This window comes from Equus quagga, chromosome 15 (assembly GCF_021613505.1).
Source record: "Equus quagga isolate Etosha38 chromosome 15, UCLA_HA_Equagga_1.0, whole genome shotgun sequence".
Lineage (NCBI taxonomy): Eukaryota > Metazoa > Chordata > Mammalia > Perissodactyla > Equidae > Equus > Equus quagga.
The window spans coordinates 10890263-10904041 of NC_060281.1; the positions used below are offsets into that span (position 1 = coordinate 10890263).

At 39.1% G+C, this 13779-nt stretch overlaps 1 protein-coding gene across 5 annotated transcripts in view; it reads left to right on the forward strand.

Moving 5' to 3' along the window:
- Positions 1-13779, forward strand: part of COL21A1 (collagen type XXI alpha 1 chain) — a 169141-nt gene that overhangs the window by 85967 nt on the left and 69395 nt on the right. For all 5 annotated transcript variants that reach the window (XM_046640526.1, XM_046640524.1, XM_046640528.1 and 2 more), the window contains 3 exons: positions 159-221; positions 13051-13104; positions 13196-13249. In XM_046640526.1, coding sequence (XP_046496482.1) covers positions 159-221; positions 13051-13104; positions 13196-13249 — 171 coding nt within the window. The remainder of the gene's footprint in view (positions 1-158; positions 222-13050; positions 13105-13195; positions 13250-13779) is intronic.

A 13779-nucleotide genomic window follows, 5' to 3' on the forward strand; every position in this document is an offset into this window, starting at 1 on the left:
GTTTTATATAATAAAAAGCCTAAGTTGTTAAGATGGGCATTTAAAGTATGGCATCATTTTTCTAACTCTATTTTGGGATTTCTCTTATTTTTTTAAATATAAAAAAAGCTGCCAGCGTGGTTTGTTGTTTTGCACTGAGAAGTTTTTTTCCTCTTTAGGGTGATCCTGGACAGCCTGGGAACCCTGGCTACCGTGGACAGCCTGGTCAAGATGGTAAGCCTGTGAGTACTGAAAGCTTAGTCATCTCCAGTACTGGGATTCTAGGGTCAAAGTTAAAATTGCACTGGGTAAATTTAAACAGTCAAGGAAGACTTTGTTCAAGACTATTGTAACAGGGGAGAGACACTGAGCTCCACTCAGCTGAAATAAAGGGAGGGGGGGCTCTTGAGCACTGGGGTGAGCTAGTGGGAAAGTACTGGAGGGCTTTAGTGGGGAGGTTGATCAATGAGATGGAGCGAATTGAGTTATTCCTGAGTTTGGCAGCCGTTTTCCTCTGTGATTAGGCCATCTGTGTTTACTAGTTGGCACCCCCTTAAAGGTAGGGTCCTACTCTCCCAGAGACTGGGAGATCTGGGTCTTTATCTTCCTTGATGATTTCATTTCAAAACGATGGCTCCCAAGCCCTTGAGAAAGACATTCCCTGCTAGTTGGAAAACTAGCAGGAAGATTTTAAAAATATTTATGACTCAAAGGGGCAGAGAGAGAGTTTACAATTACAAATTTTCTGAAGTAAATTCTCCAAGAGAAGGGAGGGTAGGGATCTAGAGTCAGGAAGAAGCCTGTCTAAATTTTAGTTAAGCTGAGGGGAACGTTAAGTCTGACTTGGTCAATAGAATCAGCGTTCTAGCAACTTTTTAGGTGTCTTACTTCAAAGTTACATACGTCTTTGCTACATTTGAAAAATTGTCCAATGAGTTCTTAGTATCAATGAATAGCTACGTTCAGAAAAGAAATATTTTCATATCTATGGAAGGTTTCATGTTAAAAATCTTTTTAAAGGTGATATTATTTTTCTGAGAATGTGTATACTTGAGTATACTTATAATCTGGCTAAAAAAATAATATCCTCTAAGGTTCAAGAGAACTTTAAGGATGTAAAGCAAATCCACTTTAAAGCATTTTAGGCAAATATTTGCAGGTAAGTCACCTGTCAGCATGTTTATAACAGTAAATAAACATTAGGAATTAGTTTTGAACGTTAAATGATTGTCACCAAAAAAGTATCTCCTAGGAGACTTTCTTTATCGTGAGACATTAACTCTTGCCATGTTGGATGGGAAGGTTTGCATTGTGAGTCAATAATATTCAAGGAATGAATGAACCACAGACCTAACGTCAAACCGTTAATACTCCAACCATCAGGATAAAAGAGGAGCTTGGAAAGTCACTGAGAGAGCTTTACTGGCAAACTTAAAGAAACGCGGCCAACTTTTGAAGAAGCCCTAATGTGCTGGGGCCCTTTATACCGGTGTTGCATGGGAAAGGGGTTCACTCTACAGGTGAACCTCTCTAGAGAGATTGTCAAAGAAGGGAGTCTGAATAAGTCACAAAATGGTGGCCAAATGGAGCTGCAGAGAGCTGAGGAGCTGCTGGGCAACTGGGGCAATGCTGCTCAACTGATCTGCCAGGATTCATTCTGTGGGATGGCAATCGATTTGGGGATTTTGAGAAAGGAAGTGACTTGATCTGGTTTACTATTTAGAAAGATGAAGGTGGGTCTTATGTGGAGAGTAGATTACATGGGGCAAGGATGGAAGCAGGAGACCATTTTGGAGGTCACTTCAAGATTTGAAGTGAGAAATAAGAGTGGTTTGGACTAGGGTGATGTAGTGGAAGGGAAGAGAAGTGGTCAGATTCTGGGTTAGTTTTTAATGTAAAGCTGTCCAGAATTGCTGTGAAATTAAATATGAGGCATGAAAGAAAGTGTCTAGGAAGACTCAGAGGATATTACCTTGAGCCACCAGGTGAATTGTGATGTCTTTATAGAGCTGGGCAACACTGGGAGAGTTGTGTACTTTGTGGGGGAAATCGAGAATGCATTTTTGGACATGCTGAAGGTGTCTCCCAGGATACTAGAGATAGGAATCTTGAGTTCAGGGATATGTTTGAGAATGAAAATACACAGTTGGGACTCTTTAGCATGTAGATGTATCTAAAGCCAACAGAGTGGATGAGATCGCTTAGGGAGTAAGTACGGATAACTGGAGAAGAGAATGGGGCAGTGGATGAGACTAGGTCTGTCTTGCAGACGGAAAAGAGGAGGAGGATCCAGCCAAGGAAACTGGGAAAGAATGATCAGTGCAGTAGGAGGAAGACCAGGAGAGTGGCATCCTAGAAGCCAAGTGAAAAAAGCGTTTCAAGAAGGGAGTGATCAGTTGTGTCATTGTTGCTAAGAGGTCGAGAAAAATGAGGCCTATGCCTAGACCATTGGATTTGCTATATAGAGGTCATTGAGGACCTTGATAAATGGGGTTTCAGGAAGGGTGGCTACAAAAGCTGAATTGAAATGGATTCAAGGAAAAGTGGGAGATAAAATGGTGATAGTGAACATAGATGATGGACATAATGGGGAGCAGAGAAATGACGCAGTTGTGTAGGAGGATGTAGGATAAAAGGAGAATTTTTTTTTTAAAGATGGGAGTTGTTACAGCAAGTTTATGTAATGATGAAAATGAGGTGCAAGGTGAAAAACTGATGATTTTGGGATAGGGGACATTTGCAAGAAGAAAATCCTTAGGTAGGTGGGGGGACATTGATTCTAGTTGCAAGAAGAGAATTTGGCCTGGATAAGAGTGGGGGCAATTAAAGCTTCAATATGGCATCGAGGGCCAAGCCCATCAGCACAGAAATAGCTAGTTGGTGTATTTGCTGGAAATAAGATGAGAAATTTATCACCACACTGCTCCTATCTGAATTGAATGAAATGAACAGGTTCCAAACCTAACATCTCCTCTTTTGCTTTATCCTTCACTCCCATTCCATGCCAACATTTGCCTTTTAGTTTCTCTTATAACCCATCCCTTTCTCAGTTTAACTTAAAATGTCCTGTGACTTTGTTGCATTCCTTCACTGCAACTCCTTAATCGCACTGAAGGTCCTGCCCCCCGAGGTCCTGTGTGAGTTGTGCCGAATCACTGGGTGGGATGAGTTTCGTACGTGTCAGCCTCCTCTGCCTGGTGACCCCTTCTGTGGGACCTACACTTTCTGTTACTGGCGACTGCAGTGCTGCCCCAACTCCACAGCAGACACACTTCACATGCTGAAGTGTCATCTGGCAGCACCTCATGGTGACGCGGAGCTCCCCTGACAGCACAGCTGAGAGATCCAGGCTTTTGTTTTTTCCCTGGCGAAAAGTCCTGGGCAGTGTCTGGAGGCGAGTGCTGAGCAGCACGGGCTGTCAGCTCTGGTTTGCTTTTATTTTTCTTTGTTAATATCTTGCCATGAACAAAGTACTGGAAATTAGTTATAATCAGCCTGATATGATAATCATGGATATTGCTCTGACTCTTATTTAAGCTATAATAGACTTATTGTCTCATTTCATGTGGTGCATGTATATACGTGTTTTTCTGTATGTGTATGTGATTTTTTGTGTTGATATAGATACAACTATGTAGTAGGTGACATTAGATGTTAGATGATATTAAATGTTTCCTGATGTTAGAGAAAGAACAAATCAACTGTGGCAGACAGAATAATGTCTGCGTCCTAATCTCCAAGAGCTGTGAATATGTTATCTTTCATGGCAAAAGGAACTTTGCACCTATGATTAAATTAAGGATCTTGAGATGCAGAAATTATCCTGATTTACCTGAGTAGCCCAATGTAATCACAAGGGTCATTATAATCGGGGGAGGCAGGAGTGTCAGAGTCAGAGAAGGAGATGCAGTGATGGAAGCAGAGATGAGAGTGGGAGAGCCTTGAGGCAAAGAATGTAGGCAGCCTCCAGAAGCTGGAAAAGGGAAGGAACAAATTCTCCCCTAGAGCTTCTAGACAGAATGCAGCCCCAATGACACCATGAGTTTAGCTCCCTAAGACTCATTTTGGACCTCTCACCTCCAGAACTATAAGTTTGTGTTGTTTTAAGCCACTTTCTTGGGGGTAATTTGTTATAGCAGCAATAGGAAGCTGATATACCAGCCTGATCCTATTTACCCAAAGGTATGACTTTTTTCTTAAATATTCCCCTTTCCCCCTGTTTCTTTCTCTCTGCAGGAGACTTGAGGTTGGGTGGCCAGGCAGGAAGAGAAACTGAGCCCGGGAGCCAGAACAGCTGAGGGTCATTAGTGTGTGTCCAGGGCCAGCGCACAGGGGAAGGTGTGGGTGGAGCCTCTGGCTGGCGATCGAAGCCATCTGGACCAAGGAAACTTGGATGGAACAATTTGAAGGGAATTCTGCTTTGTTTGGATTTGGTTCCGTGCAGTCCCTCTCAATAAGCAATTTGAATCTCTTTCACATTATAATCAGGCCAAGTCAACTGAAACTTTAAATAGGAAATTATTTCACTCTGGAGAAATACTAATTTTCATAAGGAAAATGCCTTCAAGCAAAATTCAAGAGCTATTTTCAAATCCTTCCTCTCCTTTCTCATTTCTCTATCAGTTAACTAACTTCTGTCAGTAGTGTCTGAGCATATAATTATTTTACTATTTTTTCAATATAAAAAGAGGATCAGGGGAAATATTTATATATCCTGCCAGGTAATTCAGAGTAGTACAACTATTAAGGGTATTATACTGATATGACATTTGATTTTTTTTAAAGAGAGCCATATGTGGAAACATATAAAAGGATTATTTTATGATGTTGTGGAAGTTTATAATTTTACAGTGCTTGTTTCTGTCTTCTGTCATTATAATTACTCTTCATGAAGTAAAGTACTTTACTGAAACCAAGGCCCTAGCTGGGTGTTGGGAAGATCTGGGGCCATTTAGGGAAGATGGAAGAGTTCCTTGAGTTACTGTGATGACTTTGGTTTTCAGTTGGAGTGAACTCAGGAGCTGCTGGAGGGTCTTGAGTAAAAGATTGATGGGATATAACTTATTTTTCAAAGAAATTACTCTGACTGCTGAGTTGAAAATAGATTTTAGGGTCATGCGGACAAAAACAGGGAGATCAGTCAAGAGGCTCTTGGAACAATCCAGAAGCGAGATGACGGAGGCTAGCCTCGGGGTGGTGGTGGTGAGGTGAAGAGGACTGCTTCCATTCTGGGGATATTTTGAAGTCAGAGCTGACAGGATTGGCTGGTGGATCAAATGCGAGTTTGAGCAACAGAAGTCGAGGGGGACTCCAGTGAGATGTGGAAGGATGGGATAGAGGAAACTGGGCAAGAGAAACCAGAACTTTGGTTCTGGATAGATTAAATTCTTATATTAGATGTTCAAGTAGAAATTTTAAGTGGACAGCTGAATATAGAAGTCTGATGTTCAGGATGCACCCCTTCTTGTGAAGTGTTCTGTCTTATTCTTTACCCATTTTCTATAGGGGTGATGATATTTTGCATGTCCATTAATAAGAGCTTCTTATGCGTTAAGGGAATTAATCCTTTGATATATATGTTGTAATTGTTTCTTCTATTTATTTGGCTTATAGTTTGGTTTTTAATTTTTAGAAGTGTAAAATTTTCTCACAATTACATATTGTCTCTTGTCATTTTTTCCAGTGTTCTTTTTTGAGCATTACTCCACTAAATATTCATTTACTTTATTATGATTTTTAAGAATTTTTAATTCTTGATTTCATTTTTGGAATTTATGTTGGCATTTGGGGTGACACAAAGATCCAAAAAGACTTGGCGAGCTTAGAGAATGGCTATTCTAACATAGTGAAATTCATCCGGAATAAATATATGGCTCTTACTTGTCTGGGAGATGTTATTTAAATTAAACATTGGTGAAAAATGGATCAACATATGTAATGAGGCTGCCTAAGGCTGATGCAATTTTTGGCATTGTTAGTAAATATATAGTGTCTATTTTACGAAAGATGACAGTCCTGCTTTTGAAGTGTTGAATTTAGTTTAGCATACTACACTTTAGGGATTTGTGGGATCTGAGATTTATTCAGAAGAGAGTAACTGGGAGAGAGTAAGAACTCAGAAGACAGCCTGTGGGAGGGTTTACTGAACTTCAGGTATAACTCACACAAGAGATGCTGTTTTAAAGTACTCTAGACTGATCGTAGAGAACAGGAGGATAGGGAAGAAAAACTAGCACTTGGGGTTGTAGAGTAAGCTTGACAGGGAGTGAATCATTAGTAATAGAACAATAGGACCCAGGAGACAAAGTTTTTATGCTTCCCTCTGTTCAGACTCTTAACTGCATATGGTGCCAATTGTGGACTCAACAGTTTAAGAGCTGTGGGGAATTTGGGGCTGAGTGCCATGAAGGTTAAAGATCTGGAAAATGGGATACATTAGGGTAAGAGCCAAAGGAATGGCTATTATTTAGCTTGGAAAAGAGAATTACAAGAAGTGGCTTAACTATGAAGCGTATGAACATCCTTCTAGAGAGAACAGTTTCTACCTAAATTCTCACTTCACCTCAGTTTGGGTTCCTTAGCAAAAAGGTTTATTGTTTCACTGTTTCTCACTGCCATAAACCAAAAACACGCACACCCACACACACCCACAGCCCCACACCCACCCCCTCATTCCCTCATGAGAGTCTCACTGATACACTAAAATATGGACCATTTGCCTCCAATGAATTATCCTACACTTGGGCAGTTTATTTTGTTTACTATAACAAAGTGTTAAACTTAGCTCTTCTGTAAAGCTTTCCTAGACAAAGCCTAATTGACTAGCTAATTCATTTTTCTCCAACACTCCCCTTATGTAAATCTCATATATGGATCTTTCCATCTTTATCTCATGTGTCTCTCGTGTGTTTATATATTTATAATATATAAAATAGATTTTATGTTTTGTATATTATAGATAGTATATACAATAATGATAATGAGTATACAGACATTATCTATGCACTAAGTTATTTGCATATTTAGTTAAATTCCTCAAGGAATTGTTTGGTTACATATCTAGCATTTGTGATTTCAAAGATAAATTCACACTTATATTATCTCTTCTTTTGATTGTAATCTGTATGAATGCAGGCTGTCTCTACTATTATTTTTAGAGCCCTCAGTAGTAGCCACTGGTTGGACTCAATAAACGTTTATATACTTGTTTGCTTATTTATTCCTTTCATTCATCTGCTCATTTACTCGGTATTTGTTGTGTGTTTACTGTGTTCCTGGCACTCTTCCAGGTTAAGGAACTACAACAATGATCAAAATAGACAAAAGCTCCTGCTATTTTGAAGTTGACCTTCCACTGGGGAGAGATAGATAATAAATCCACAATATTAATAAGAAAATAAATAATATCAGATTGTGATAAGCACTATGGAAAAAATACAGCAGGACAGTAAGAGAGGGAGTGAGGTTAGCTATTGGTCACCTCCCTTTGAATATAAAGCATAATTACTAGAGATTTAGTTTGGGAAGTAAGAATTATTAGAAATGATATGAGTTACCTTAAAAAACCGTGCATGCTTCTTTTGAAATAAGCTTAGTATAACTTTACGTGTAACCTTACTCAGGGAATGAGGCAATTTGCCTAAGTTTAATTAACTTCTATGAATCTAAGAACTGAGCTATGTCAGCAGAGATCGTTTGTCGAAGGTAGGCAGTGTTTTCCTTTTATGTGCTTAGGTCAAGGCAAATTATTATAGGAAAGCGATGATGTTGCTCTGTATGTATCACTCGTCTGCCTTTTCTTAAAGGAAGGAAGATTCGATTCAGATTAAATTTCATTTATGGTAAATGTAGCTTGCTTTAATTTGAAGTGGAAATTCTGTGGGTTTTTTCCCCCACAGAAACATACAGCTTCTCATTGTCAAATACAAATTGTTTATCCTACTACATAAAGATATTTTTTAAATATTTGTGCTACTTCATATTTTGCAATCAATTGAACTATATTTCCTCCAGTCCCTCTCTTGGTCAGTAACGTCATCAGCCATCATGCTGCACAAGCCAGAAATCTGGGCGTTAGTCCACAACTCCAAATTCTTCACCTACTGTAACTCATCATCAGGTTGGACTAAATGCACCTTGGATGGAATCAGGTCCCACCTACCATTCTCTCCCCCTGCAGGGACCTCTCGCTTAGTCTTCATGCTTTTCCTTGCCCCCTCTGATCTGTGCTCCACAGTGTAGCAAGTGAGCATTTCAAAGCTCAAGCCTGATTATGTGATTCCCTGGGTTAGTGGCTTGGGTAGAGATCACAGTCCTTCATGAGACCCTCGAGGTGTGCACGCAACCTCCAGTCTACCGTTCCAGTCTTGTTTCGCTGCTTGCTTCCCCATGCTCTCTCTCTTCTTTCATCTCCGTGGGTGTGGCTCATCCTATTGTGCTGCGTGGCACATTGAAGGGCGTCCTCTGATGCACTGTGCTTCCTTTAGTGCTCCTTTGAGCTTGTCTCTTCAGAAAGCTTCCCTGCCTGCCTACTGTTTACCTCCCATGGCACCATGGTTCTTTCTTAGAACTTAGCTCAGGTGTAATTTTATATATATTAATGTGATCTATTAATCAAGTAATTTGAGCAATCAGTTAAAGCATATAAACTGCTTGACTAATAGTTGGGTTAGGTGGCAAACAAACTAGTTTCTATATTAGTTATACATAGAAAGACAGAGATTTATGAATGTTCTTGGAATTTAACCATATAGAGCTATAAAATCTGCTGACGACTAGAAGAATCCACAGTGGATATTAAAAGTATATGTACACTTGCTTTTGGTTACTTGGTTACCCTGGCTGTGTACCTAAGAGTATCTGTTGGAATTTTGGAAAACTTTGAAGAAAATTTTGTAACTGAATAACCTTTAAATCACATTCTTACATGTTAAAAAGAAGAGTGACATCTAAAGTGATTTCTCTGGATTTTATTCTCATTTTTAAGTTTAGACTATTTGAAGGAAACCAATACTCTCTTCTCCTCACTACTTAAAAAAAATCTATATATTTAGATTGGCAGAACGTTTTATGGTCTGATTAGAGTTGGGCTCAGAAGAGATTGTGACCCTTGCACATTCGATGATTTTATTGCCTTAATTTCCATTTCAATGGTATACATCTTTCCTGGAGCATTGTAGCTATGAATCATGGAATAAAATTAAATTGATTCTGTATTCTTCAACCCTACAATTTGGCAGTGAGAATATGTTTTTCCTAAAAAATGACTCACTTACAAAGAGACTTTCTGTGAACATGGAAAAGACTCAAATACTGTCAGAAATCTTGCAGATGGGGGCAGGGTGGATATTTGGACCTGCTAATAAATTGCAAAATGGCAAAATTAATGAACAGTATTCATCAAAGATTATGTGAAAGTTACAGTTCTACAAGAAAATAGAGGCTTGTGTATTCAGAAAAATAAAAACTCAGTAAGTGATCTGAAAAGTTTATCATTTCTCCTGTTTCAGGGCATTTTCCTTGTTTTGGTGTACCCTGCTATGAGTCAACCAATGTTTTATTTTTTGCTCCTTTTGGAAATTGTTCTGCACTGTAATATTCCTTCCTGTTAACCTTTATTTTCCTGATTTTTCATCCAGAATTTATTTTTCTGAATTTCATCCAGTTTCTTCTGGTGACTTGCCCTGGGATCCCCCAGCCTGGTTGTGGTTTTGGTTTTTCTTTATTTTTTTGCTAATCATGCTTCCTCTAGTGTCTAAAATAATCTTTGAATTACTTTATAGAACTAAGTTTTCAAGAATGCATCTCACTGTCAGTTAAAAACAAGGCCAATAACCTGGTTCTCCTATTGTGGAAGCATTTATTGTTCCTGTATTACAGTTCTTCCAAAGACAAAACAAACAGGGCTATTATAGAGTACACTGAGGCCGTGTTCACATGGTCAGCATTAGATCTGTATGAATGCTGAAAAAGGGTTAAGTCATAATGATAATGACTGGACTTGCCTTTCCTTATGCAGTAAGGGTGGCAGTTTAGGCTACAGAATAACACTCTGCAGAAGCGTTCTCATAGTTTTGTACAGTGTCATTGAGTCTGAAGAAAAGAAAGAAACTCTTATCTACTGAGTTCCTAACATCTGCCAGACATTTTCACTGGTGATTCCATTTGTTTCTTTTCAGAAGTGAAGTGGGTATTATTACTTAAGATTATGGTGGGAAATGGAGACTCAGCTAGGCAAAAGGACATCGCCAGAGTCTCATAGAAAGTAAAGGGAGGAGCAACAATTCGGCCCAAGGTCTTTTCCAATTTTAAAATTCATTGTCTTTCCACTTCACTGTGTTGCCTCCCAGGATTTGGGGATTTGATGACTCTGCCTGAGGTCACATTATGAGTCAGAGGTGAGCTGGGAACACAGTCTGGGGCATCTCCACATTGCTTTAATCCATTAAAAGGCGATATGTCCCTTCTAACAAATGCATCACATTAACTTACTTCTTCGAAGAGGAGAGACAGCCCAGCAGCTTTTGATTTTCTACAGAAGGTTAACTTTCTGAAAAAAGTAATAAAGCAGATAGGACATTTGGCTTAACTTTTGAAAAAATGGGAAAAAAGTAATTCATTAAATGTGAACTTTGCCAGTGGTCGACCATTTTGATAAATAGCCAATCTCCATGGTAACTTTCTTTTGAGGAATTTTATGAACATTCCTTTCCTCTGGGCACTCAGAATTCTAAACAGTTTAAAAGTAGTTGGCAAAATGGACTTCTTTGAGTCAGATTAATCATTCTGGAATCATAAGATCTAATCTGCCAGAAAGCATTTTCTGATAGAGGGTGTTTCCACTGGCTCTGTCAACTTACTAGCAAGGTTACTTAACCTTTTGGGCAAGTTTCTTAATCTTCTGTGCCTCGGTTTCCTCATATGAAAATGGGAATAATGTAGAACCAACATTAATTGGTGGTTGTGAGGATTAAGTGAATTAATGCATGTGAAATACTTAATCTGGAACATGAAAAGTGCTATATAAATCGTTGCTATTATTATTTCTCCCAATTACAACAGCCTGTTGTAAATCATGTCAGACTATCCAGATAGTGCATATGGGGTTTTGAAGGATCTGAAGGACATCCCAGATGGTGGCATTTATCAGTAATCCAGCTCTGTTTAGGCATGTGCTAGCAGTGACAGAGTTGAAATGCAGCTTTAGGCCTCTCTGATTCCAAAGTGGTCGAGGGAAGGAGATTCAGTAGTAACTAGAGTGGTAGAGATATAAGGCCGAGCGAACCCTGTGTAGATTGACTTTCTTCTTTCTTCTGAGTGATCTTAAGAACATGAACTGCATGGTCTTACTGAAAGTTTCAATTTGCTACTGGAAGCAGCATAACGTAACATGGTTCCTCAAGGAAAGAGATTTTTCACACTTGTGTGCAGTGTGGATGATTTGAAGGTAAATTCTTCCAATTTTGAATAACAAAAAATGTGCCAAATGCTCTGTTCAATGCTGGAGATACGGAAATGAATTAGACATAGTCCCTCATCTCAAGGGGCACACGATCCAGTGACACAGAGACAGTGCTAGCCCAGAGAACATATGGTGGGTTTGAAGATTGCAGCTTGTTTTGTATGGAATACGAAAAGGCTGGTTATGAGACCCATTCACTGGTGAAGTAAACTGTTTAAGGATTGGGCAAAGGGACTTAAGAGAAAAATTTGAGTGTAAGAAATCCTGGAGAAAGCATAATAGTACACTCTGTGAAGAACTGAATGGGGTGGATACGAAGGCAAGGATGATGGTTGGTGACAGAAACAATATAGTCATCATTCTGAAGGTAACAGAGCATTTTATGAAATAAGAAATGCAAGTGCATATAAAAGAAGACAAATAATAATCTAAAACTGATCTTTCTGAGACAACCATTGTTATTGTTATTATTATCGTCATGGTCACTATTAGAGCTAATAAGAATAGTAAAAGGAATAATTGAAAAAGTGTGTGGAAAAGTAAGGGATTATGATATCTCTAAAATCACAGCTAAAAATGTACCGACAAGTGAGTGGGTGAAAACAAAGACCAGTGCAGACATCTATGAGTAGCCACATGGAAATGAAGCTTTTGGATTTTAGAATGAAGATTTAATCGGAAACATTAATGAGATCTGTGTTAATACTGTTGACAACAGAAAGCTTTACTCAAACGGTAAGATCCGAGAAAGGTGGAATCTGAATAGAGAGCAAGAGAAAGATGGAATCTGAATGAGAGAGGTAAATGTATTTGCAGGTACCAAGTGGTCCAAGTCAACCTGACTCTGACCCTGGGGTACCTAGATAAATGCTCAGGGCCTGCAAGTTTGTTTTGGAGTTTAGTTGCCATATGCTGAGTGAAGAATGAATAGTTTCCCTCTGTCTGAAAAGGTTGTGCTATATCCCCAAGGGTCCAGTTTCTGAAGGTTTATGTAAGTAGCAGTGGAGATGGAAGTGACCTCCTGCTCAGCAGACAGCTCGGCCTTGGGAGGTCAGGGGGCCATGTCACAGCCACATTCTTGGGGTTAACATCAGCAGCTTTCTAAAATGAGCAATCCAAAGGCTGTTATAGACTTACTCTGAAGAATAACATCCATCAAGGTTTAGTTTATTCCAGGGATTAACTCAGATGGCCATTAATCAGGTAGTTTAAAAAATGTATTACATGTGTTTAATCTCCAGTCCCAGTGTTTTTCTCTCAAATATGTTGAATGTGTTTCTAACGTGCAGGACATTTCTTTAGGAGCTGTGAACATTGGCTCTGTGTTTCCATTCCAAAGACTTCCTTTTAATGGAAGCATTTCTGGGTATTTTTATTAATCTAGAGATATTTAAGATCTTTTTCCTGTACATTTTTTACGGATTTCCTAAAGACTGATGGATGTGACTTCTTTATTAAGCATTTGACGCTTAGCTATTTTGGTTTCTTAAACAGCCACTAAGTAAAGTCTTAGGTGTAAGAAACTTGAGACAGGAGTAAATCCTGAAATGGAGGGCTGTTCTTTGTGAATATGATGAAATATTAATTATTTCTTGTTTACTTTTCTTTAGGGATATCAGGGAATTGCAGGATCACCAGGTGTTCCAGGATCCCCAGGAATACAAGTATGTGATCCATTTATACACATTTTAGAAATACCTTTTCTAGTCAACCAAAAAACATAATTAACAGAATTTTATTTTGTGGTTAATTTAGGGAGCACGAGGACCAGAAGGTTACAAAGGAGAACCAGGGAGAGATGGTGAAAAGGTAAATACACAAAATAAAAATGTGTCCAGTCGTTTTAGTCACTCAGAGAAGACAAACAAGGTTTTCTACCATGACTCCCATTCAACAGTGTTTGCCTTCGTGAATTCCAAGATGTGCTGGCTCAGAAACTTGTCGGTTGCCATTGGCTAGTAAAGCTCACAGAAGGCTTTTATCACTAGGTGAAAGTGGTCATCACTAGATGACCACTGCAGATGGAACAGATGTTGGCGTTGCCCTGATGCCATGTTCTCTCTCTGTGGTTAAACTCTGTAGGGAGCTACCTTGTTAGAGTGGAGAGAATTATGTGAATGGAATGTGTTCTCATGTTAGCCACAAATAGCCCAATATCCACGTGTCTGTCTTCATAATAGATACCTATCTGGCAGGTGGCCTATTGGCTTAGCATTACTGGACTTCTCCCTAAGGGCTTCATTAGGTAGAGACAACACTTGTATTGCTGACTCTCCTTTTTTACGACTCTGAGATTTGGCAAGCTTCCTACTGAAGTATGTATTCTTTAAATATGTTCA